At 48.0% G+C, this 23330-nt stretch overlaps 1 protein-coding gene across 3 annotated transcripts in view; it reads left to right on the top strand.

Annotated features, from left to right (window-relative positions):
- Nucleotides 1-23330, top strand: part of LOC134350337 (zinc finger protein 395-like) — a 41452-nt gene that overhangs the window by 12615 nt on the left and 5507 nt on the right. For 2 of the 3 annotated variants that reach the window (XM_063055397.1, XM_063055398.1), the window contains exons 4-7: nucleotides 3650-3822; nucleotides 6129-6229; nucleotides 13853-14111; nucleotides 18031-18149. In XM_063055397.1, coding sequence (XP_062911467.1) covers nucleotides 3650-3822; nucleotides 6129-6229; nucleotides 13853-14111; nucleotides 18031-18149 — 652 coding nt within the window. The remainder of the gene's footprint in view (nucleotides 1-3649; nucleotides 3823-6128; nucleotides 6230-13852; nucleotides 14112-18030; nucleotides 18150-23330) is intronic. The other variant, XM_063055400.1, reaches the window with a different exon arrangement.

Raw genomic sequence — 23330 nt, forward strand, 5'->3', positions numbered from 1 at the left:
TCCCCAGGGGTCAGTGTTGGAAACACTTCTTTTTGAGCTGTATATAAATGATTTAGATGATGACATAGGTGGCTTTGTTACCAAGTTTGGAGATGATATGAAGATTGGTGGAGGGGCAGGTAATGTTGAGGAAACAGGTAGGATGCAGAAGGACTTAGACAAATTAGGAGAATGAGCAAGAAAATGGCAAATGAAATACAATATTGGAAAATGCATGGTCATGCACTTTGGGAGTAGAAATAAATGTGTGCACTATCTTCTAAAAGGGAGAAAATCCAAAAATCTGAGCTGCAAAGGGACTTGAGAGTCCTTGTTCAGAATACCCTAAAGGTTAACTTGCAGGTTGAGTCGGTGGTGAGGAAGACAAAGCAATGTTAGCATTCATTTCAAGAGGTCTAGAATACAAGAGCAGGGATGTGATGCTGAAGATTTATAAGGCACTGGTCAGGCCTCACCTTGAGTATTGTGAACAGTTTTGGGCCTCTCATCTCAGAAAAGATGTGCTGAAAGGATATTTCCCATGGTGGGAGAGTCTAGAACAAAAGGGCACGGTCTCAGGATAGAGGGATAGAGGGATGCCCTTTCACAACAGAGAAGCAGAGAAATTTCTTTAGCCAAGGGTGGTGAATTTGTGGAATTTGTTGCCACATGCAGCTGTGGAGATTAGGTTGTTGGGTGTATTTAAGGCAGAAATTGGTAGGACCTTGATTGGACATGGCATCAAAGATTACAGGGAGAAGGCTGGTGAGTGTGGCTAAGAATGGGAAAAAGGATCAGCTTTGATTGAATGGCGGAGCAGACTCGATGGGCCAGATGGTCTAATTCTGCTACCATGTCTTATGGTCTTATTGTCATTGACGTATGTCATGAAATTGGTTGTTTTGCAGCAGCAGTACAGTATAAGGTATGAAAATATTTCTACAAGTTATAATAAATAATAATTAATTAATTAGTGTGGGGAAAAAGAGCAGAAGTAGAGAATAGAGGCATCTGATGGCAGCTCTTCCTGGATTGCTGAGTGTCTGCCTTCTTCCTGCTGGCATCTCCACGATGGGGAGGCTCCTTACTGATGGATACGTCCTTCTTGAGGTGGCTGTTCAGATGTGATTACAGACACGTTGGGCTGAAGGAACTGAGTCCATTTCACATGCTGATCGTGTGTCCTCTCACACGCATCCCTCCACACATGTAAATGTGTGTTGCTCGCTGGTTTATTCCTGTTACAGTGAAAAGCCTTTGTTATCTGCCCATCCGATCCATACCTTGAGTTGATTTGAAAGAAGGGCAGAGTGCGGAATAAAGAGTGACATGTACAGGCAGACAACAGGTGCAAGGACCATGACAAGGTAGATGGCAAAAATCAATCTATTTATTTATTTCGAGATACAATGAGGAACAGTCCCTTCTGACCCACCGACTTGCACCCACTGATTTTAACCCGAACCTAGTCATGGGGCAACTTGCAATGACCACTTTACCTACTTTGGACAGTGGGAGGAAACCAGAGCACGTGGAGAAAACCCACATGCACATGAGAAGGAATGTACAAACTTGCTCACTGAGGTCGCTGGAATTGAACTCTGAGCTCCGACGCCCCAGCTTGTAATGGGGTTGCGCTAACCGCCATGTTACCATTACAGCCATGAAGAGTTCATCTTTATTGGGAATTGGCTTGTTATTGTCACTACCGAGGCACAGCGGAAAACTTCAGTGCTGCATGTCATCCACACAGATCATTTGATCACAAAATGAATTGAGGCAGTACAAGGGAAACAATAGCCGAATGCAGAATGAAGTGTTACAGCTACAGGGAGAGTGCAGAGCAGACAGACAGATGCATCTTCGTAACAAGGTCTAGAGTCTATCTTTCGTAATAGGAACTTCTGGTTTAAGATGGCACAAGCGACAACGTACTAGCGTTTCCCAAAACAAGAAATACAAATAAATCATTCATTAACAAGACTTTTTCTGTAAAGAATTATGTAAGGAACCACTGCGACCAGTGTAGAGGTGAGTGAAGGTGGGCCTGAGTCAGGGGCTGAATTGTGCACGTGGGAGGGAGATCGAGGCACGTTCGAGACGGTGTCTGAGCAGAGCAGAGAAAAGTCAGAGCCGAGGAGACCTCCCGTCCACCTAAACCAAGAGCGGAGTTTGATCAATCTACGCGCCAGGCTGATTTGGAAAGGTCGGTTATGGACCAAAGTTTGGCAGCGAGATCCAGGTCCAGAGTGTATCCATGCGGCAGGGCCGGGGTCTTAGAGCTCAGAATGACGATTTAAACACCGGGCCAGATGGATTGAAAAGGCAGGGTATCGGATCCAGAGGCGAGGCTGGTTCCGCGTGCTGCTCCACAAAATTTACTCCACTCGTCACTGAGCTGAGGCTGTGGGCCTGCCCGGCTGCTTCAGGCTTCCTGTCTGCTGTAGTGTTGATTGTGAGGGAGAGTACAGACACACACCACACACCCAGAGGCAACCCGCAGGGCTATTCCACTGAACTTCATTGACAACACTGCTTGTACAATATGCAAACTCCTCCATGTAGGAATGGCTCACCGAATGGCATTAACCCATTAACTACCACTACATCTGCGAGCTCCATGACGTTTACTCCGCTATGATGAACTGAGGCTCAGGCTGTGGCCTCCTCTGGCTTCTCTGAACTTCGTGTCTGAGGACCCACTTTCTTTCTAAATGATATTTGGCCACACATTGTAATTCCACGTCCCATTCCCATTCTGACAAGTCTATCCACGGCCTCCTCTACTGTAAAGATGAAGCCACACTCAGGTTGGAGGAACAACACCTTATATTCCGTCTGGGTAGCCTCCAACCTGATGGCATGAACATTGACTTCTCTAACTTCCGCTAGGCCCCACCTCCCCCTTGTACCCCATCCGTTATTTATTTATGTACACACATTCTTTCTCTCACTCCCCTTTTTCTCCCTCTGTCCCTCTGACTATACCCCTTGCCCATCCTCTGGGTTTCCCCCCGCCTTGTCTTTCTCCCTGGACCTCCTGTCCCATGGTCCTCTCATATCCCTTTTGCCAATCAACTGTCCAGCTCTTGGCTCCATCCCTCCCCCTCCTGTCTTCTCCTATCATTTCGGATCTCTCCCTCCCCCTCCCTTTCAAATCTCTTACTAGCTCTTCCTTCAGTTAGTCCTGACGAAGGGTCTCGGCCCGAAACATCGACTGCACCTCTTCCTAGAGATGCTGCCTGGCCTGCTGCGTTCACCAGCAACTTTTGTGTGTTGCTTGAATTTCCAGCATCTGCGGATTTCCTCGTGTTTGCGTCGATTGTTTGCCTGATTTGTTTTTTCTGCCCATTGGGTGTTTGTTGGTCTTTTTTTATAGGTTATTTCAGTTCGTGTTTTGTGGCTGTCTGTAAGGAGACAAATCTCAAGGTTGTATAATGTCTACCTACTTCGATAATGAGCGTACTTTGAACTTTGAACTTCAGGGGATCGTTCAATAGACTGTCCCTGAACCTGGTTGTCCTGTACTCATTGTCTGTACCCTCTACCCAACACACTTGAGTTTTCACATTAGAACTGATCACACTGGCACTGCCTGTGGACACACGCGTGTGCACTACGTGTGAGCAGGTGTAGGATGTGCAAATCTGTCTGTTCAATTCTTCTGCAGTGCTGGGAGACTCCAGGAAGAGATCGGGAAGTGGGAACAGCAGTGGCTGCTGGACTGGTGAGTCCTGCTCCCCATCACCCCCTCCGCTCACCGCCGCCCCCCAAGGGGATGGAGTTACCCTGTGTGACCCACGACCTCTGTCGCCCAAGGAGTCGGAGCCTCGCAAGTGTAAAGTATGGACTGCTGGTGGGGCGCAGGGCGGGGTACATGGGTCGGGGTTGCCTGGCAGGGGACGGGGGCATGGAGAGAGTAAGTGGGCGCAGGGACAGGAATGGGAGTAGAGGAGAAATCGGGGCAACAGGCAGCGGGCGTCAAGGAACAGGGAGATGGGGTGGGCGGGAGACCGGAATGATGTCAGATCAGCAGTGGGGGACACTGAGTGAGGAGACAGAGTGGATGGAATGGGCAGAGGGATGGAAAGTAGGGGCAGATGAGGAGTGGGGGCAGATGAGGAATGGGGGCAGCAAGTGGGGGCAGATGAGTGGGGGGCAGGAAGTGGGGGCAGATGAGGAATGGGGGCAGCAAGTGGGGGCAGATGAGTGGGGGAAGGAAGTGGGGGCCGATGAGGAAGGGGAGACACCTCAGGAAGATAGGGTGGATGCGGGTGGCACCAGGCAGGGAGGGATCCTGGTTAGCAGAGTTGGGTGTTGGTAGACAGGATCGGAACTGGGGTCAGGTCCAGTGCGACGTGATTCACTGTGGCCAGGGTGCTTCAACCTAGCATTGGGCTACATGGGTGTGTCTCTGAGTTCAACTTGAAATTTGATAGGGAGAAAGTAAAGTCTGATGTAGCAGTATTTCAGTGGAGTGAGGGAAATTACAGTGGTATGAGAGAGGAGTTGGAAGGAGCTGCTGGCAGGGATCACAGCAGAGCAGCAATGCGGGCGTTTCTGGAAAAAATGAGGAAGGTGCAGGATAGATGTATTCCAAAAACGAAGAAATACTCAAAATGGTAAAATAGTACAACCATGGCTGACAAGGGTAGTCAAAGCTAATGTAAAAGCAAAAGAAAAGGCATACAACAAAGCAAAAATTATCAGGAAGACAGGGGATTGGGAAGCTTTTAAAAACATACAGCAAGCAACTAAAAGGATCATCAGGAAGGAAAAGATGAAATATGAAAGCAGGCTAGCAAGCAATATCAAAGTGGGTGTTAAAAACTTTTTCCAGTTTGTAAATAAAAGAGAAATGAGAGTGGATATAGGACCACGAGAAAAAGAGGCTGGAGAAATAATAACAGGGACAAGGGGGTGGATGATGAACTAAATGAGTATTTTGCATCAGTCTTCACTGTGGAAGACACTAGCCGTGTGCCAGATGTTGAAGGGTGTGAGGGAAGAGAAGTGGGCGCAGTTACTGTTACAAGGGAGAAGGTGATCAAAAAGCTGAAAGTTCTAAAAGTACATAAGTCACCTGGACCAGATGAACTGCATCCTAGGGTTCTGAAAGAGGTAGCGTTAGAGATTGTGGAGGCATTAGTAATGATCTTTCAAAAATCATTGGATTCTGGGATAGTGCCAGAGGACTGGAAAATTGCAAATGTCACTCAATTCTTTAAGAAAGGAGGAAGACAGTAGAAAGGAAATTATAGACCAGTTGGCCTGACCTCAGTGGTTGGGAAGATATTGGAGTCAGTTAATAAGGATGAGGTGATGGAGTACTTGGTGACATAGGACATGATAGTACAAAATCAGCATGGTTTCCTTCAGGGAAAATCCTGCCTGATGAACCTGTTGGAATTCTTTAAGGAGATGACAAGTAGGATAGATAAAGGGGATGCAGTGCATGTTGTATATTTGACTTTCAGAAGGCCTTTGACAAGATGCCACACATGAGGCTGCTTACCAAGTTAAGAAAAGTTACTAACATGGTTAGAGCATTGGCTGATTGGTAGGAGGAGGCAGCGAGTGGGAATAAAAGGATCCTTTTCTGGTTGGCTGCCAGTGACTAGTGGTATTCCACAGGGGTCGGTGTTGGGACCACTTCTTTTTGAGCTGTATATAAATAATTTAGATGATGAAATAGATGGCTTTGTTGCCAAGTTTGCAGATGATACAAAGACTGGTGGAGGGGCCGGTGGTGTTGAGGAAGCAGGTAGGATGCAGAAGGACAGACAGATTAGGAGAATGAGCAAGAAAATGGCAAATGAAATACAATGTTGGAAAATGCATGGCCATGCACTTTGGTCGTAGAAATAAATATAGAAAAGATGTGCTGACATTGGAGAGGATCCAGAGGAGGTTTGCAAGGATGATTCCAGGAATGAAAGGGTTATCATTAAGGCAGAGATTGATGGTTCTTGATTGGACACGGCATCAAAGGTGACAGGGAGAAGGCCGGGGAGCAGGGCTGAGGAGGGGGAAAAAGGATCAGCCAAGATTTAAAGGCGGAGCAGACTCGATGGGCCAAATGGCCTAATTCTGCTCCTATGTCTTATGCCATTATGGTCTAATGCCCCATGCTTGTCCTATCCCCCCAGAACTCGGTGAAGCCGTTGTATCGCTGTATGTGGCCCTGCTGCAGCAAATGTCTGTCGTCCACTGTGGGAATACGGAGACACGTACGAACCATCCACCTCGGGTATGGCACACCTCCGGAAGCGGCTGGGCTCCGCCGGTAGAGCTGGGTTAGGGGACTGGTAAAACAACAGTCAGACACAGAGTGAATCTCCCTCCGCACCGTCCCATCACACACTCCCAGGGTCAGACACAGAGTGAATCTCCCTCCGCACCGTCCCATCACACACTCCCAGGGTCAGACACAGAGTGAATCTCCCTCCGCACCGTCCCATCACACACTCCCAGGGTCAGACACAGAGTGAATCTCCCTCCGCACCGTCCCATCACACACTCCCAGGGTCAGACACAGAGTGAATCTCCCTCCGCACCGTCCCATCACACACTCCCAGGGTCAGACACAGAGTGAATCTCCCTCCGCACCGTCCCATCACACACTCCCAGGGTCAGACACAGAGTGAATCTCCCTCCGCACCGTCCCATCACACACTCCCAGGGTCAGACACAGAGTGAATCTCCCTCCGCACCGACCCATCACACACTCCCGGGGTCAGACACAGAGTGAATCTCCCTCCGCACCGTCCCATCACACACTCCCGGGGTCAGACACAGAGTGAATCTCCCTCCGCACCGTCCCATCACACACTCCCGGGGTCAGACACAGAGTGAATCTCCCTCCGCACCGTCCCATCACACACTCCCGGGGTCAGACACAGAGTGAATCTCCCTCCGCACCGTCCCATCACACACTCCCGGGGTCAGACACAGAGTGAATCTCCCTCCGCACCGTCCCATCACACACTCCCGGGGTCAGACACAGAGTGAATCTCCCTCCGCACCGTCCCATCACACACTCCCGGGGTCAGACACAGAGTGAATCTCCCTCCGCACCGTCCCATCACACACTCCCGGGGTCAGACACAGAGTGAATCTCCCTCCGCACCGTCCCATCACACACTCCCGGGGTCAGACACAGAGTGAATCTCCCTCCGCACCGTCCCATCACACACTCCCGGGGTCAGACACAGAGTGAATCTCCCTCCGCACCGTCCCATCACACACTCCCGGGGTCAGACACAGAGTGAATCTCCCTCCGCACCGTCCCATCACACACTCCCAGGGTCAGACACAGAGTGAAGCTCCCTCTACGCTGTCCCATCACACACTCCCGGGGTCAGACACAGAGTGAATCTCCCTCCACACCGTCCCATCACACACTCCCAGGGTCAGACACAGAGTGAATCTCCCTCCACACCGTCCCATCACACACTCCCAGGGTCAGACACAGAGTGAAGCTCCCTCTACGCTGTCCCATCACACACTCCCGGGGTCAGACACAGAGTGAATCTCCCTCCGCACCGTCCCATCACACACTCCCGGGGTCAGACACAGAGTGAATCTCCCTCCTCACCGTCCCATCACACACTCCCAGGGTCAGACACAGAGTGAAGCTCCCTCTACACTGTCCCATCACACACTCCCGGGGTCAGACACAGAGTGAACCTCCCTCTACACCATCCCATCACACACTCCCAGGATCAGACACAGAGTGAATCTCCCTCCGCACCGTCCCGTCACACACTCCCGGGGTCAGACACAGAGTGAATCTCCCTCCGCACTGTCCCATCACACACTCCCGGGGTCAGACACAGAGTGAACCTCCCTCTACACCATCCCATCACACACTCCCAGGATCAGACACAGAGTGAGTCTCCCTCCGCACCGTCCCGTCACACACTCCTAGGGTCAGACACAGAGTGAAACTCCCTCCACACCGTCCCATCACACACTCCCAGGGTCAGACACAGAGTGAATCTCCCTCCACACCGTCCCATCACACACTCCCGGGGTCAGAGACAGAGTGAAGCTCTCTCTCTACACTGTCCCATCACACACTCCCAGGGGTCAGACACAAAGTGAAACTCCTACCGTATCGGATTGATTCTATGATTTTATCTTTTATTTGGAATAATAAAAGACCAAGAATTAGTAAATGTCACTTACAAAAGTTGAAAAAGGATGGAGGTCTAGCTTTACCTAATTTAAGAATGTATTACTGGGCTGTTAATGTGCGATACATGTCCTTTTGGTTATATTGGGTTGATAAGAGTAATCGCCGAATTTGGGTAGACTTGGAATTGAAAGCTGTGAAACAGTTTTATTTAACCTCGTTATTGGGAGCTGCTTTACCTATACAGTTAGCTAAAGTTGCTAATTTAAACCTATACCCTGTGATTAAGCATTCTTTACAAATTTGGCTCCAGTTCCGCAATTTTTTTAATCTTAAAAAATTTTAACTTTGTAGTTTAATTTATCGAAATTACTTTTTTAAGCCTTCTTTGAGTGATCCAATTTTTTTACTTTGGAAAAATAAAGGTATTAATTATTTTTTGGATTTATTTAAAGAAGATAGATTGATGTCTTTTGAACAATTAGTTGATAAATATTCTCTTTCATACTCACACTTTTTACAATACCTTCAAGTTAGACATTTCTTACAAAAATATTTAAGTAATTTTCCTTACATATTGGAGGCTGACCTGTTAGATACTATTATGAGTATGAACCCTTCGATGAAGGGTTCCATTGGAAGAATTTATAATTTACTATTACAATGGGATAAGTGTCCTTTATTTAAGATTAAACAAGATTGGAAAAAGGAACTCAATTTGACTTTTATGACGGAGGACTGGACGCGGATTCTGAAGCTGGTTAATTCTTCTTCGATTTGCGCTAGTCATTCACTGATTCAATTTAAAATTGTACATCGTTACCATCTGACGAAGGAGAGACTGTCTAAAATATTCCCTGATGTTGATAGTTATTGTGATAGATGTAAAACTGAGATAGCTACACTGACACATATGTTTTGGTCCTGTTCTATACTGGAACAGTTCTGGAAGTCAGTTTTTTTTGACAATTTCTAAAACACTTAAAATTAATTTACAACCTAACAAATTAACTATGCTTTTTGGAATAATTCCTCAAAATATCCGTGGTATCTCTGTGTCTGACCAACACGTTATTGCATTTGCTACATTGATAGCTAGGAGGGCCATTTTGTTGAAGTGGAAGGATACATCAGCTCCCACTTTGTCACAATGGTTCTCTCAAGGGATGCTATGTCTTAGTTTGGAGGAAATTAGAAGTCGAACCTTTGAACCTATGTTTGATTTTGAGAAAAGATAGGGTTAATTTGCTCGTTATTATCATTTGAATTAATTGATAGATTTCCTCCATGATCTAATTGTAAATTTTTGGTACTTTTTTTTCTTGCTGGTGGTTTGATGGTTATCTTTAGAAGTTTTTTGTATGACGCATGGCCCTGGGGTTGTACACCTAATGGAGTTTCTTTTTTTCCCCACTTTTTCTTGCTTAGTAGGGTGCTTTTTAAATCACCAAAATTTTTTCAATCTTTAAAATAATGTTTTTTTTCTTGAGACATTGGAAGTGTTGCTTACTTCGATGTACTCGTGTTAATTTTGGATAATAATAAAAAGATTTGAAAAGAAAGAAAGCAACTCTTACCACACCATCCCATCACACATTCCCAGGGTCTCAAGGGAGCTAACTGGAGTGCAACCTAACTAGAGTTTTATAAACTTACAACATATCTTCCCAACTCTTGAAACACAAGTTTTCTCTGCAGGGCCACACACACAAAATGCTGGAGGAACTCGGCAGATCAGGCAACATCTGTGGAAATGAACGAACAGCCAATGTTTTGGGCCGAGAGCCTCAATCAGGATGTGGATGTCGACCAAAATGTAGACTGTTTATTCATCTCCACAGATGCCCTAGGTTTTGTTGAGTTCCTCCCGTATTTTGTGTGTGTGCTCAACACTCTAGAATAATGAAGCAAATGTGCCATACACCCTATCAACCTGTGTAGCCAATACCTGACTTTTCTCTAAATAATATATTCCTGACTGGCTGTGGGTTGCAGACTCCGTGACGGCGTTGGGGTTAGTGTTCTTCAGACACAGCCGCAGACCGACGGCAGCTACAGGAGACAGGCCACAGACTCGGAATGAAATGCTGAGCTGTGTCTCCCCCAGGTGGCAGAGCCGGGTACTGCAGAGCCCACCGTGTGTCTGATTCATGCAGACTGACGTGGCTATTAGGATCAAATTTATTGTCCCTGACACGAAATGTATTCTTTTGCAGCAACAGTACAGTGAAAAGGCATAAAATTACCAAAAATTACAAAGCTTGGGGTGACAATGTAGCATAACGCTACAGGGTTGTCGAATGCTGTTTTGTTTCCTGTCGGGGTCTATGATGCGTATTGATGTTCTCCCGGGGACCACATGGGTTTCTTCCGGGTGCCCTGGTTTCCTCCTAAGGATGTACAGGTTAGGAGGTCAATTGGTTACGTGGGTGTATGCTCGCTGAGTCAAGACCCTTCATCGGGACTCGGAACAGCCCCAGAGTAACGGGTTGGCCGTCTGGGACAGAGAGGCAGAGAAATTCAGTTGTGTGAAGAGTGGTGGGTTTTGGAATTCAAGATCAAGTTTGACTGTACACATATCCAACCAAAGGGCACGGTAAACAGCTCGCTGTCCTAGTGACGGGACTTGGTGTTAACAGGGTATTCATTAGCCTCACAGCCCGGGGGAAGTAGCTGTTACCCAGCTCTCGGCAATTTTCACTATCCTCTGTAGGGTCTTGCACAGTGACGCAGCCAGACAGGACTCGCTGGATGATGTACTGTACCTGTAGGAAGCTGCAATTGATTTAGCATTTCTCCACCCTCAGGGCTGTGCTCACACTCCAAAATGCAGATCCGCATATTCCTGGGCACTGTGGGAATCAGAACTCGGGTTTATGGTCACTGTCATATATCATGAGTTTTGTTGTTTTGTGGCAGCAGTACAGGGCAATATGTAAAGATCACAATAAATTACAATCAGAAATAGATAAAAATAAGCAAATAGTGTGAAAAGAGAGCAAGATACTGAGGTAGTGTATGTGGGTTCATTGTCCATTCAGAAATCTGATGACAGAGGGGAAGAACCTGTGGCTAAAAAGTTGAATGTTTGTCTTCAGGCTCCTGTACCTGCCTCCTGATGGTGGTAATGAGAAAAGGGCATGTCCTGGGCCACGGGGGCATTAGTGATGCCACCTTCCTGAGGCACGGGCTGTTCAACATGTCTTTGATGGTGGGGAGGCCAGCGGCTGACTTTACAACTTCCAGCAGCTTTTCTCTGCCCTGTGATACAACCAGTCACAGTGCTGTGCATGGTACATCTGTAGAAACGGAGGGAGCTGGGGAGTGGGGACCGTACAGGGAAATGAGGTGGCACGCCAGGCATCATAAGACCATAAGGCCATAAGACAAAGGAGCAGAAGTCAGCCATTCGGCCCATCGAGTCTGCTCCGCCATGTTATCATGAGCCGATCCATTCTCCCATTTAGTCCCACTCCCCTGCCTTCTCACCATAACCTTTGATGCCCTGGCTACTCAGACACCTATCAATCTCTGCCTTATATACACCCAATGATTTGGCCTCCACTGCTGCCCGTGGCAACAAATTCCATAGATTCACCACCCTCTGACTAAAAAAATTTCTTCGCATTTCTGTTCTGAAAGGGCGCCCTTCAATCCTTAAGTCATAGAAACATAGAAACATAGAAAATAGGTGCAGGAGTAGGCCATTCGGCCCTTCGAGCCTGCACCGCCATTTATTATGATCATGGCTGATCATCCAACTCAGAACCCAGCCTTCCCTCCATACCCCGTGACCCCTGTAGCCACAAGGGCCATATCTAACTTCCTTTTAAACATAGCTAATGAACTGGCCTCAACAGTTTGCTGTGGCAGAGAATTCCACAGATTCACCACTCTCTGTGTGAAGAAGTTTTTCCTAACCTCGGTCCTAAAAGGCTTCCCCTCTATCCTCAAACTGTGACCCCTCGTTCTAGACCTCCCCAACATCGGGAACAATCTTCCCGCATCTAGCCTGTCCAATCCCTTTAGGATCTTATACGTTTCAATCAGATCCCCCCTCAATCTTCTAAATTCCAACGAGTACAAGCCCAGTTCATCCAGTCTTTCTTCATATGAAAGACCTGCCATCCCAGGAATCAATCTGGTGAACCTTCTTTGTACTCCCTCTATGGCAAGGATGTCTTTCCTCAGATTAGGGGACCAAAACTGCACACAATACTCCAGGTGTGGTCTCACCAAGGCCTTGTACAACTGCAGTAGTACCTCCCTGCTCCTGTACTCGAATCCTCTCGCTATAAATGCCAGCATACCGTTCGCCTTTTTCACCGCCTGCTGTACCTGCATGCCCACTTTCAATGACTGGTGTATAATGACACCCAGGTCTCGTTGCACCTCCCCTTTTCCTAATCGGCCACCATTCAGATAATAATCTGTTTTCCTATTTTTGCCACCAATCTTGTCATCTTGGGGAAATGTGCTGCAGGTTAGAAGGCTGGCCTCCGCTGCCTTCTTATCAAAGTTTCAGAGAGGAAGCATGGAAGGAGGCCTGTTGGCCCAGTGGCTTTGTGCTGACCCACTTTGCATAATCCCCTTTCTGTTACTCTTGACATTCCACATAGTCCTCCCCCCCCCCCTCCGGGCTGTACGCCTCACCCACACACTGGGGACAGTTTGCAATGGCCACTACTACACTGACCTCCATGTCACTAGGGTATGGGAGGGAAGCAAAGGACCTGGGGTCATGGGGTGAACATGCAAATTCATCATAGGCAGTGCTGGAGGTCAGGAGGCGACCACAAGCAATTTATTTTGTAGTGAGCGGAACTGTTTGGCAAGTTTTTTCAGAGCTGGCACAAGCACGATGGGCTGAATAATCCACTCTGGCATTGAATGGAGAGCTGCTGCTCACCCATCCTACAGCTTAATACTCCGACACTTCCCGAGGATTGTCCAGTCGAGGGGGCGGTTTGGTTCGGTGGGATGTGACTGATTGCCACCCCTCTCACCTGTCTAGGCTTAGACATCTGTACACCATCCTTGGGTGGGTGTGAGGAAGGGAATCTCCTTGAGAGGATGCAATGGGACTGTTAGCTGGGTTTTGGTTTTTGGGGATTGGATTTTGGGGTTGGAAGTGGTATTGAGGCTGTGTTGTGCTGTTGGCTTCTTGGTGTTTTTTGAGATCGGGTTTGGTTTTTGGGGTTGGGCTACCTTTTATGATTGGGATTGGTCTTTGGGGTTGGATTTGGTGTTTAGTGTGGGGATTTGGGATTGGGGTTGGATTTGGTGTTTAGTGTGGGGATTTGGGATTGGGGTTGGATTTGGTGTTTAGTGTGGGGATTTGAGATGGGGGTTGGATTTTGTGTTTAGTATGGGGATTTGGGATTGGGGTTGGATTTTGTGTTTAGTGTGGGGATTTGAGATGGGGGTTGGATTTTGTGTTTAGTGTGGGGATTTGGGATTGGGGTTGGATTTTGTGTTTAGTGTGGGGATTTGAGATGGGGGTTGGATTTGGTGTTTAGTGTGGGGATTTGGGATTGAGGTTGGATTTGGTGTGCAGTGTGGGGATTTGGGATTGGAGTTGGATTTGGTTTTTAGTGTTGGGATTTGGCATTGGGGTTGGATTTGGGTATTAGTGTTGAGATTTGCAGTGGGGTGTGGTTTTTGGGGTTGGGAGTTAGGTTTAGAGGTGAGATCCAGAATTTCAGTTGTGGTTCCTGTTGTGTTTCTGTCCAACAGCCATGGTGACTCTGAGCACAGCAATGGGGAGGAAGACTTCTACTACACTGAGATCCAGGCAGGAGCGGATTGGTGCTCAGAGAGTCCAGGAGTTCCTCACTGTGCGTCTCCATTCCTCGCTCCGCAGTTCACCGAGGCCATTGGACCGCAACCACTTGGCACAGATGTGGTTCCAGATGTCTCAGCCCCCACCACACCCACTCTGAGTCAGTCTGCACCCAGCTGCCCGAGGCAGGTCTGTGTGGACCGCACATACCAGGTAGAACCAGGAACCAGGGATGTGGAGCAGATCTCCCTTGCCTACTGATTGTCCGTCAGCAGCAACCCTTGACCCTGTAGACCTGGGTGGCCTATGCAATGGTGGCCCCAGGCCCGCGTATCAAACACAGATCCCCGACTCTCTGTATCATTTGGAGATCCCAGCGGCCTGTGTGTTGATTAAAGGAAGGCTTTGGGGAGGGTTCAGGAGAGGTTCACCAGGATGCTATCTGGATTACAGGGTGTGTGCTGTGAGAGGCCAGATAAACTTGGATTGACGGAGGCTGAGAGGAGATCTGATAGAGGTTTATAAGATTATGAGAGGCTTAGAAAGAGTAGACAAGGTCATAGAGTCATAGAGGGCTACAACACAGAACCAGGCCACGTCAGCCTGATCTTCTGATCCGTCCCATTGACCCGCACCCAGACCAAACCCTCCATAGCCCTCTCATCCATGCACCTATCCAAACTTCTCTTAAATGTTGCAATCAAACCCACATCCACACTTCCCTGGCAGCTCGTTCCACATTCTCACCATCTCTGAAGGAAGAGGTTCCCCCTCATGTTCCCCTTAAACATTTCACCTTTCACCCTTAACCCACGACCTCCAGTTCTGGTCTCACTCTACCTCAGAGGGAAGAACCTCCTTGCATTTACCCTATCTATACCCCTCCTAATTTTGTATGCCTCTATCAAATCTCCCCTCATTCTCCTGGGCTTGAGGGAGGAGAGACCTCACCTTGTCAACTTTCCCCTGGGTTGGAATGTCAAATTCTTCAGGGTGTTTATTGAAGGAGAGGGGGAGCAGCTTGAAGGAGATGTGTGGGGCAGTGTTTTCGTTGACACACGGTGGAGGCTGCCTGGAACATTCTGCCGGGGCGGTGGTGGAGGCAGAGAGGGCAGTGCTGTTTGAGGTTTTTAGATAGGCATATGAACAGGGAGGGAATGGAGGGATATAGACCATGTGCAGGCAGACAGGGTTAGTTTAACTGGGCATCATTGTTGGCACAGACAGGATGGGCTGAACTTCCTGTTCCTGTACTATCCTGATCTGGGCTCGACAACAAGACACAGGAGCAGAATCAGGCCATTCTTCCCATCGAATCTGTTCCACCATTCCATCATGGCTGATTTATTATCCCTCTCAAATCCATTCTCTCCATAAAATTTGACACCCTGACTAATGAAGAACCCACGAGCCTCTGCTTTAGATGTACCATGGCCTCCTCAGCCGCCTGTGGCATTGAATTCCACAGATCCCCCCACCCAACTGGCTGTAAAAGTTGTTCCTCACCTATGTTCTTAATGGACATCCCCCTGTTCAATGGACATCCCCCTGTTCAATGGACATCCCCCTGTTCTATGGTCATCCCCCTGTTCTATGGACATCCCCCTGTTCTATGGTCATCCCCCTGTTCTATGGACATCCCCCTGTTCTATGGTCATCCCCCTGTTCTATGGACATCCCCCTGTTCTATGGTCATCCCCCTGTTCTATGGACATCCCCCTGTTCTATGGACATCCCCCTGTTCTATGGTCATCCCCCTGTTCTATGGACATCCCCCTGTTCTATGGTCATCCCCCTGTTCTATGGACATCCCCCTGTTCTATGGTCATCCCCCTGTTCTATGGACATCCCCCTGTTCTATGGACATCCCCCTGTTCTATGGTCATCCCCCTGTTCTATGGACATCTCTCTGTTCTATGGACATCCCTATGTTCAATGGATATCCCCCTGTTCTATGGTCATCCCCCTGTTCTATGGACATCCCCCTGTTCTATGGACATCCCCCTGTTCTATGGTCATCCCCCTGTTCAATGGACATCCCCCTGTTCTATGGTCATCTCCCTGTTCTATGGACATCCCCTGTTCTATGGTCATCCCCCTGTTCAATGGACATCTCTCTGTTCTATGGACATCCCCCTGTTCAATGGACATCCCCCTGTTCGATGGACATCCCTCTGTTCAATGGACATCCCCCTGTTCAATGGACATCCCTCTGTTCTATGGACATCCCCCTGTTCTATGGACATCCCCCTGTTCTATGGTCATCCCCTGTTCTATGGTCATCCCCTGTTCTATGGACATCCCCCTGTTCTATGGACATCCCCCTGTTCAATGGACATCCCTCTGTTCTATGGACATCCCCCTGTTCTATGGTCATCCCCCTGTTCAATGGACATCCCTCTGTTCTATGGACTTCCCCCTGTTCTATGGACATCCCCCTGTTCAATGGACATCCCTCTGTTCTATGGACATCCCTCTGTTCTATGGACATCCTCCTGTTCTATGGTCATCCCCTGTTCTATGGACATCCCCCTGTTCTATGGTCATCCCTCTGTTCTATGGTCATCCCCTGTTCTATGGACATCCCCTGTTCTATGGACATCCCTCTGTTCTATGGTCATCCCTGTTCTATGGTCATCCCCCTGTTCTATGGTCATCCCCTGTTCTATGGTCATCCCTGTTCTATGGGCATCCCCCTGTTCTATGGTCATCCCCCTGTTCTATGGTCATCCCTGTTCTATGGACATCCCCCTGTTCTATGGTCATCCCCCTGTTCAATGGACATCTCTCTGTTCTATGGACATCCCCCTGTTCAATGGACATCCCCCTGTTCAATGGACATCTCTCTGTTCTATGGACATCCCCCTGTTCTATGGACATCCCCCTGTTCTATGGTCATCCCCTGTTCTATGGTCATCCCCTGTTCTATGGACATCCCCCTGTTCAATGGACATCCCTCTGTTCTATGGACATCCCCCTGTTCTATGGACATCCCCCTGTTCGATGGTCATCCCCCTGTTCAATGGACATCCCTCTGTTCTATGGACATCCCTCTGTTCTATGGACATCCCCCTGTTCTATGGTCATCCCCCTGTTCAATGGACATCCCTCTGTTCTATGGACATCCCTCTGTTCTATGGACATCCCCCTGTTCTATGGTCATCCCCTGTTCTATGGACATCCCCCTGTTCTATGGTCATCCCCTGTTCTATGGACATCCCCCTGTTCTATGGTCATCCCTCTGTTCTATGGTCATCCCCTGTTCTATGGACATCCCTCTGTTCTATGGTCATCCCTGTTCTATGGTCATCCCCCTGTTCTATGGTCATCCCCCTGTTCTATGGTCATCCCTGTTCTATGGACATCCCCCTGTTCTATGGTCATCCCTCTGTTCTATGGACATCCCCTGTTCTATGGACATCCCCTGTTCTATGGACATCCCCCTGTTCTATGGTTAGCCCCTGTTCTATGGACATCCCTCTGTTCTATGGTCATCCCCTGTTCTATGGTCATCCCTGTTCTATGGACATCCCCCTGTTCTATGGTCATCCCCTGTTCTATGGACATCCCCCTGTTCTATGGTCATCCCTCTGTTCTATGGACATCCCCTGTTCTATGGACATCCCCTGTTCTATGGACATCCCCCTGTTCTATGGTTAGCCCCTGTTCTATGGACATCCCTCTGTTCTATGGTCATCCCCTGTTCTATGGTCATCCCCTGTTCAATGGACATCCCCCTGTTCTATGGTCATCCCCTCTTCTATGGACATCCCCTGTTCAATGGACATCTCTCTGTTCTATGGACATCCCCCTGTTCTATGGTCATCTCCCTGTTTTATGGACATCCCTCTGTTCTATGGTCATCCCCTGTTCAATGGACATCCCCCTGTTCTATGGTCATCCCCTGTTCTATGGACATCCCCTGTTCAATGGACATCTCTCTGTTCTATGGACATCCCCCTGTTCAATGAACATCCCCCTGTTCTATGGTCATCTCCCTGTTTTATGGACATCCCTCTGTTCAATTGTCGATTGAACCCGTGGCCTGTGTATTGAGTTTAGGCCTCAGCTTGAGGTTTACATGGGGTCTCTGATCTGACCAACACTGTGATCCACTCTCCTTCATTCCCAGGCCTCCCCGGAGTCCGGCCGCAGCTTCATGCTTGTCAGTTTGTGCAGTCCGCCACAGGAGGCTCTGCTGAAACCGCGGATCGTATTCGCATCCTCGCCTGCAATACTCCACGGAGGCAAGTAAGTGAAGGAAGGGCAGTTGTATAAGTAATTGGCGAGGCTACGATCAAGTTGAAATTTTCAAAGATTCTTTTATTGTCAAAGTACGTATCCATATACACCTCTGAGCTTTGTCTCCTCCAGATAGCCACAAAACAAAGAAAGAACATGGAAGTCCTTCAGAGAGAAACATCAAACCCATCCCCCATCTCAATTATCAACCCCAAAACCCCCTCAAACTCACCCCCCCATGCAAAATAAAATGACATCTCAATCATCAACCCCCCAAACCCCCCCAAACTCACACTCATACAAAATAAAACATCTCAATCATCAACCCCCCAAAACCCCCCTCCTCCCACGCAAAATGGAATTGGAAAGACAACCGCTCCCCCCACATAAAGAAACTAGCAGAACATCAACCCCCAACACCCTCCCCTCACTCAACAAAACGGAAAAGGAACGGGTGATAAACACAGAATTTAAAGACCATAAGTCTGGAAAAATGCACATTCCATGGATGATGGATACCATCCTCTAATGCCGACAGAGAGGGGCACCCCACAGTCCAGCTACAACAGCGACAGGCCGCTCAGAGCTTCCTTCTCCTGCAGCGATCAGCAGGAAGGCAGTCGACACTGAGCTCTCGCTCGCCTCGGAGCGCAGTCATTTAACCATACACGTGTATTCATGTAAGTGAAACAGTTCCCTCGGGGGCCAGCGGGCAGACAGTCACACACAGCACGTATACTGTGCTTACGATCCAGCACACAATAATGTTCGCTCAAGTCCCTGGGCACCGTGACCTGCAGATTGACAGGTTGATAGAAAGTGTGAGGTGCGTGTTTATGAGAAACAGGATGATGTCACTGACACTGTTATAATAAACCAAGCAGTCGTACAGAAATGTGAAACAGCAGCGATAAAAGATGAAAAGTGACCCAAGCAGGATGGGAGTGTGTCTGTGAGTTGGTGGGTGGGGGGAGGTGACTGAACATGCGTACTGGGTGACAGCAGGATGTTCTCTGTCCGCCAGAGAAAGCAGGATCTCCCAGTGGCCACACATTTTAATTCCACATCCCATTCCCATTCTGACATGTCTATCCGCAGCCTCCTCTACTGTAAAGATGAAGCCACACTCAGGTTGGAGGAACAACACCTTATATTCCGTCTGGGTAGCCTCCAACCTGATGGCATGAACATCGACTTCTCTAACTTCCGCTAAGGCCCCACCTCCCCCTCGTACCCCATCTGTTACTTATTTTTATGCACACATTCTTTCTCTCACTCTCCTTTTTCTCCCTCTGTCCCTCTGAATATACCTCTTGCCCATCCTCTGGGTTTCCCCCCCACCGCCTTTTCTTTCTCCCTGGGCCTCCTGTCCCATGATCCTCTCGTATCCCCTTTGCCTATCACCTGTCCAGCTCTTGGCTCCATCCCTCCCCCTCCTGTCTTCTCCTATCATTTCGGATCACCCCTCCCCCTCCCCCTTCCACTTTCAAATCTCCTACTAACTCTTCCTTCAGTTAGTCCTGACGAAGGGTCAGGACTGTACCTCTTCCTAGAGATGCTGCCTGGCCTGCTGCGTTCACCAGCAATTTTGATGTGTGTTGCTTGAAATTCCAGCATCTGCAGAATTCCTGGTGTTAACAAGTCTGACAGCCTGGGGATGAAGCTGTTACTCAGCCGATTGAAGAATGTTTCAAGAGAACAAAGAAGAGTTGGGTGGGGAAGGTGACTGACCATGTGTACTGGGTGACAGCAGGTTGCTAAGAAGTCTAACAGCCCAGGGATAGAATCTGATACTTATCTGGACAGTTCTGGTTCTTACACTGTGGTACCTTCTGCATGATGTCAGGAGGTCAAAGAGATTGTGGGAAGGATGGTGGGGTGTTTGACAATACTGGAGTACTGCATATACAGCACTTCTGATTTACAGAGCCTTTAAAAAGTATTCACCCCCTTGGAAGTTCTCGTGTTTTATTGTTTTACAACATTGAATCACAGTGGATTTAATTTGGCTTTTTTGACACTGATCAACAAGAAAAGGCTTCTCCGTGTCAAAGTGAAAACAGATCTCTACGAAGTGATCTAAATTTATTACAAATATAAAACACAGAATAATTGATTGCATAATTACTCACCCCCTTCAACTCAGTATTTAGTAGATGCACCTTTGGCAGCAATTACAGCCTTGAGTCTGTGTGGACAGATCTCTATCAGCTCTGCACATCTGGACACTGAAATTTTCCCCCATTCTTCTTTACCAAACTGCTCAATCTCTGTCAGATTGCATGGGGATCGTGAGTGAACAGCCCTTTTCAAGTCCAGCCACAAATTCTCAATTGGATTGAGGACTGGACTCTGACTTGGCCACTCCAGGACATTAACTTTGTTGTTTTTAAGCCATTCCTGTGTAGCTTTGGCTTTATGCTTGAGGTCATTGTTTTGCTGGAAAATAAATCTTCTTCCAAATCACAGTTCTCTTGCAGACTGCATCAGGTTTTCCTCCAGGACTTCCCTGTATTTTGCTGCATTCATTTTACCCTCTACCTTCACAAACCTTCCAGGGCCTGCTGCAGTGAAGCATCCCCACAGCATGATGCAGCCACCACCATGCTTCACAATAGGGATGGTGTGTTTTTGATGATGTGCAGTGTTTGTCTTACACCAAACATTGCTTTTAGTCTGATGGCCAAAAATGCAATTTTGGTTTCATCAGGCCATAGAACCACCTTCCAGCTGATTTCGGAGTCACCCATATACATTCTGGCTATCTCTAGCTGAGATTTCATGTGAGTTTTTTTTTCCAACAATGGCTTTCTCTTTGCCGCTCTCCCAAAAAGCTGCAACTGGTGAAGAACCTGGGTCACTGTTGTTGTATGCGCAGTCTCTCCTATCTCAGTCACTAAAACTTGTAACTCCTCCAGAGTTGTCATGGGTCTCTTGGTGTCCTCCCTCACTGGTCCCCTTCTTGCACGGTCACTCATGTTTTGAGGACAGCCTGCTCCAGGCAGATGTACAGCTGTGCCAAATTCTTTCCATTTCTTGATGATTATCTGTTCTCTAAACGATATTCAATGACTTGGAAATATTCTTGTATCCCTCTCCTGACTTGTACTTTTCAATAATCTTTTCATGGAGTTGTTGGAGTATTCTTTGGTCTTCATGGTGTAGTTTTTGCCAGGATATTGACTCACCAGCAGATGGACCTTCCAGATACAGGTATATTTTTACTACAGTCAATTGAAACACCTCGACTGTACAAAAATCTCCAAAAACAGATCTCCATTTAACTTATCAATCATGTGACTTCTCTTTCAATACTTTTATTATTATATAAATTGCATAAATACAAATACAAAATTCATAAGGATACAAATAAGTAATACGAATTGCTTTACATTTAAATCACAGTAATATGATCACAGTATCCCTTATTCCAAATCAACCATGTAGAAAGAAAATTGAATTATGAAATGAAATAAGATAAGATAATTGACTTCTAAAACCAACTGGCTGCATCAGTGATGATTTGGTGTTATATTAAAGGGGATAAATACTGATGTGATCAATTATTTTGTGTTTTATATTTGAAATTAATTTAGATCACTTTGTAGAGATCTGCTTTCACTTTGACACAAGAGACTTTTTCTGTTGATCAGTGTCAAAAAAGCCAAATTAAATTCACTGTGATTCAATGTTGTAAAACAATAAAAGATGAAAACTTCCAAGGGGATGAATACTTTTTTGAGGCAATGTATGACCTGTATGGGGGTGGGAGGGGTGGTAAGACTCAGTACAGTGCTATGCTTTGGCCATCCTGTTGTGGTTAAACTGGAGAGAGAAGATTTATGAGAATGCTGCAAGGATGAGACGGACCGAATTAATGGGAGTGGTTGGTCAGCCTGAATCCTTATTCTTGGAATGTAGGAGAATGAGGGGTGACCTTAGAGTTCATGACATTATACAGATAAGCTAAAAGTTTGCAGTCTTTTCTCCAAGATAGAGGAGTCCAGAACTAGGAGATATAGGCTTACAGTGAGAGGGTTAAGATTTAAAAGGAACCCGAGAGACAACAATTTTTCACACAGAGGGTGGTGAGGAGATGGAACGAGATGTCAGAGGGTGGTGGGAGTGGATGGAACGAGATGTCAGAGGGTGGGAGTGGATGGAACGAGATGTCAGAGGGTGGGAGTGGATGGAACGAGATGTCGGAGGGTGGGAGTGGATGGAACGAGATGTCAGAGGGTGGGAGCGGATGGAACGAGCTGTCGGAGGGTGGGAGCGGATGGAACGAGATGTCGGAGGGTGGGAGCGGATGGAACGAGATGTCGGAGGGTGGGAGCGGATGGAACGAGATGTCGGAGGGTGGGAGCGGATGGAACGAGATGTCGGAGGGTGGGAGCGGATGAAACGAGATGTCAGAGAGTGGTGGGAGTGGATGGAACGAGATGTCAGAGGGTGGGAGCGGATGGAACGATATGTCAGAGAGTGGTGGGAGTGGATGGAACGAGATGTCGGAGGGTGGGAGCGGATGGAACGAGATGTCAGAGGGTGGGAGCGGATGGAACGAGATGTCAGAGGGTGGGAGTGGATGGAACGAGATGTCAGAGGGTGGGAGTGGATGGAACGAGATGTCAGAGGGTGGGAGTGGATGGAACGAGATGTCAGAGAGTGGTGGGAGTGGATGGAACGAGATGTCAGAGGGTGGTGGGAGTGGATGGAACGAGATGTCAGAGGGTGGGAGTGGATGGAACGAGATGTCAGAGAGTGGTGGGAGTGGATGGAACGAGATGTCAGAGGGTGGTGGGAGTGGATGGAACGAGATGTCAGAGGGTGGGAGCGGATGGAACGAGATGTCAGAGGGTGGGAGTGGATGGAACGAGATGTCAGAGGGTGGGAGCGGATGGAACGAGATGTCAGAGGGTGGTGGGAGTGGATGGAACGAGATGTCAGAGGGTGGGAGTGGATGGAACGAGATGCTGGAGGACGGGAGTGGATGGAACGAGATGTCAGAGGGTGGGGGGAGTGGATGGAACGAGATGTCAGAGGGTGGGAGCGGATGGAACGAGATGTCAGAGGGTGGGAGTGGATGGAACGAGATGTCAGAGGGTGGTGGGAGTGGATGGAACGAGATGTCAGAGGGTGGGAGTGGATGGAACGAGATGCTGGAGGACGGGAGTGGATGGAACGAGATGT

Source organism: Mobula hypostoma, chromosome 8, assembly GCF_963921235.1.
Source record: "Mobula hypostoma chromosome 8, sMobHyp1.1, whole genome shotgun sequence".
In the NCBI taxonomy this organism is placed as follows: Eukaryota; Metazoa; Chordata; class Chondrichthyes; order Myliobatiformes; family Myliobatidae; genus Mobula; species Mobula hypostoma.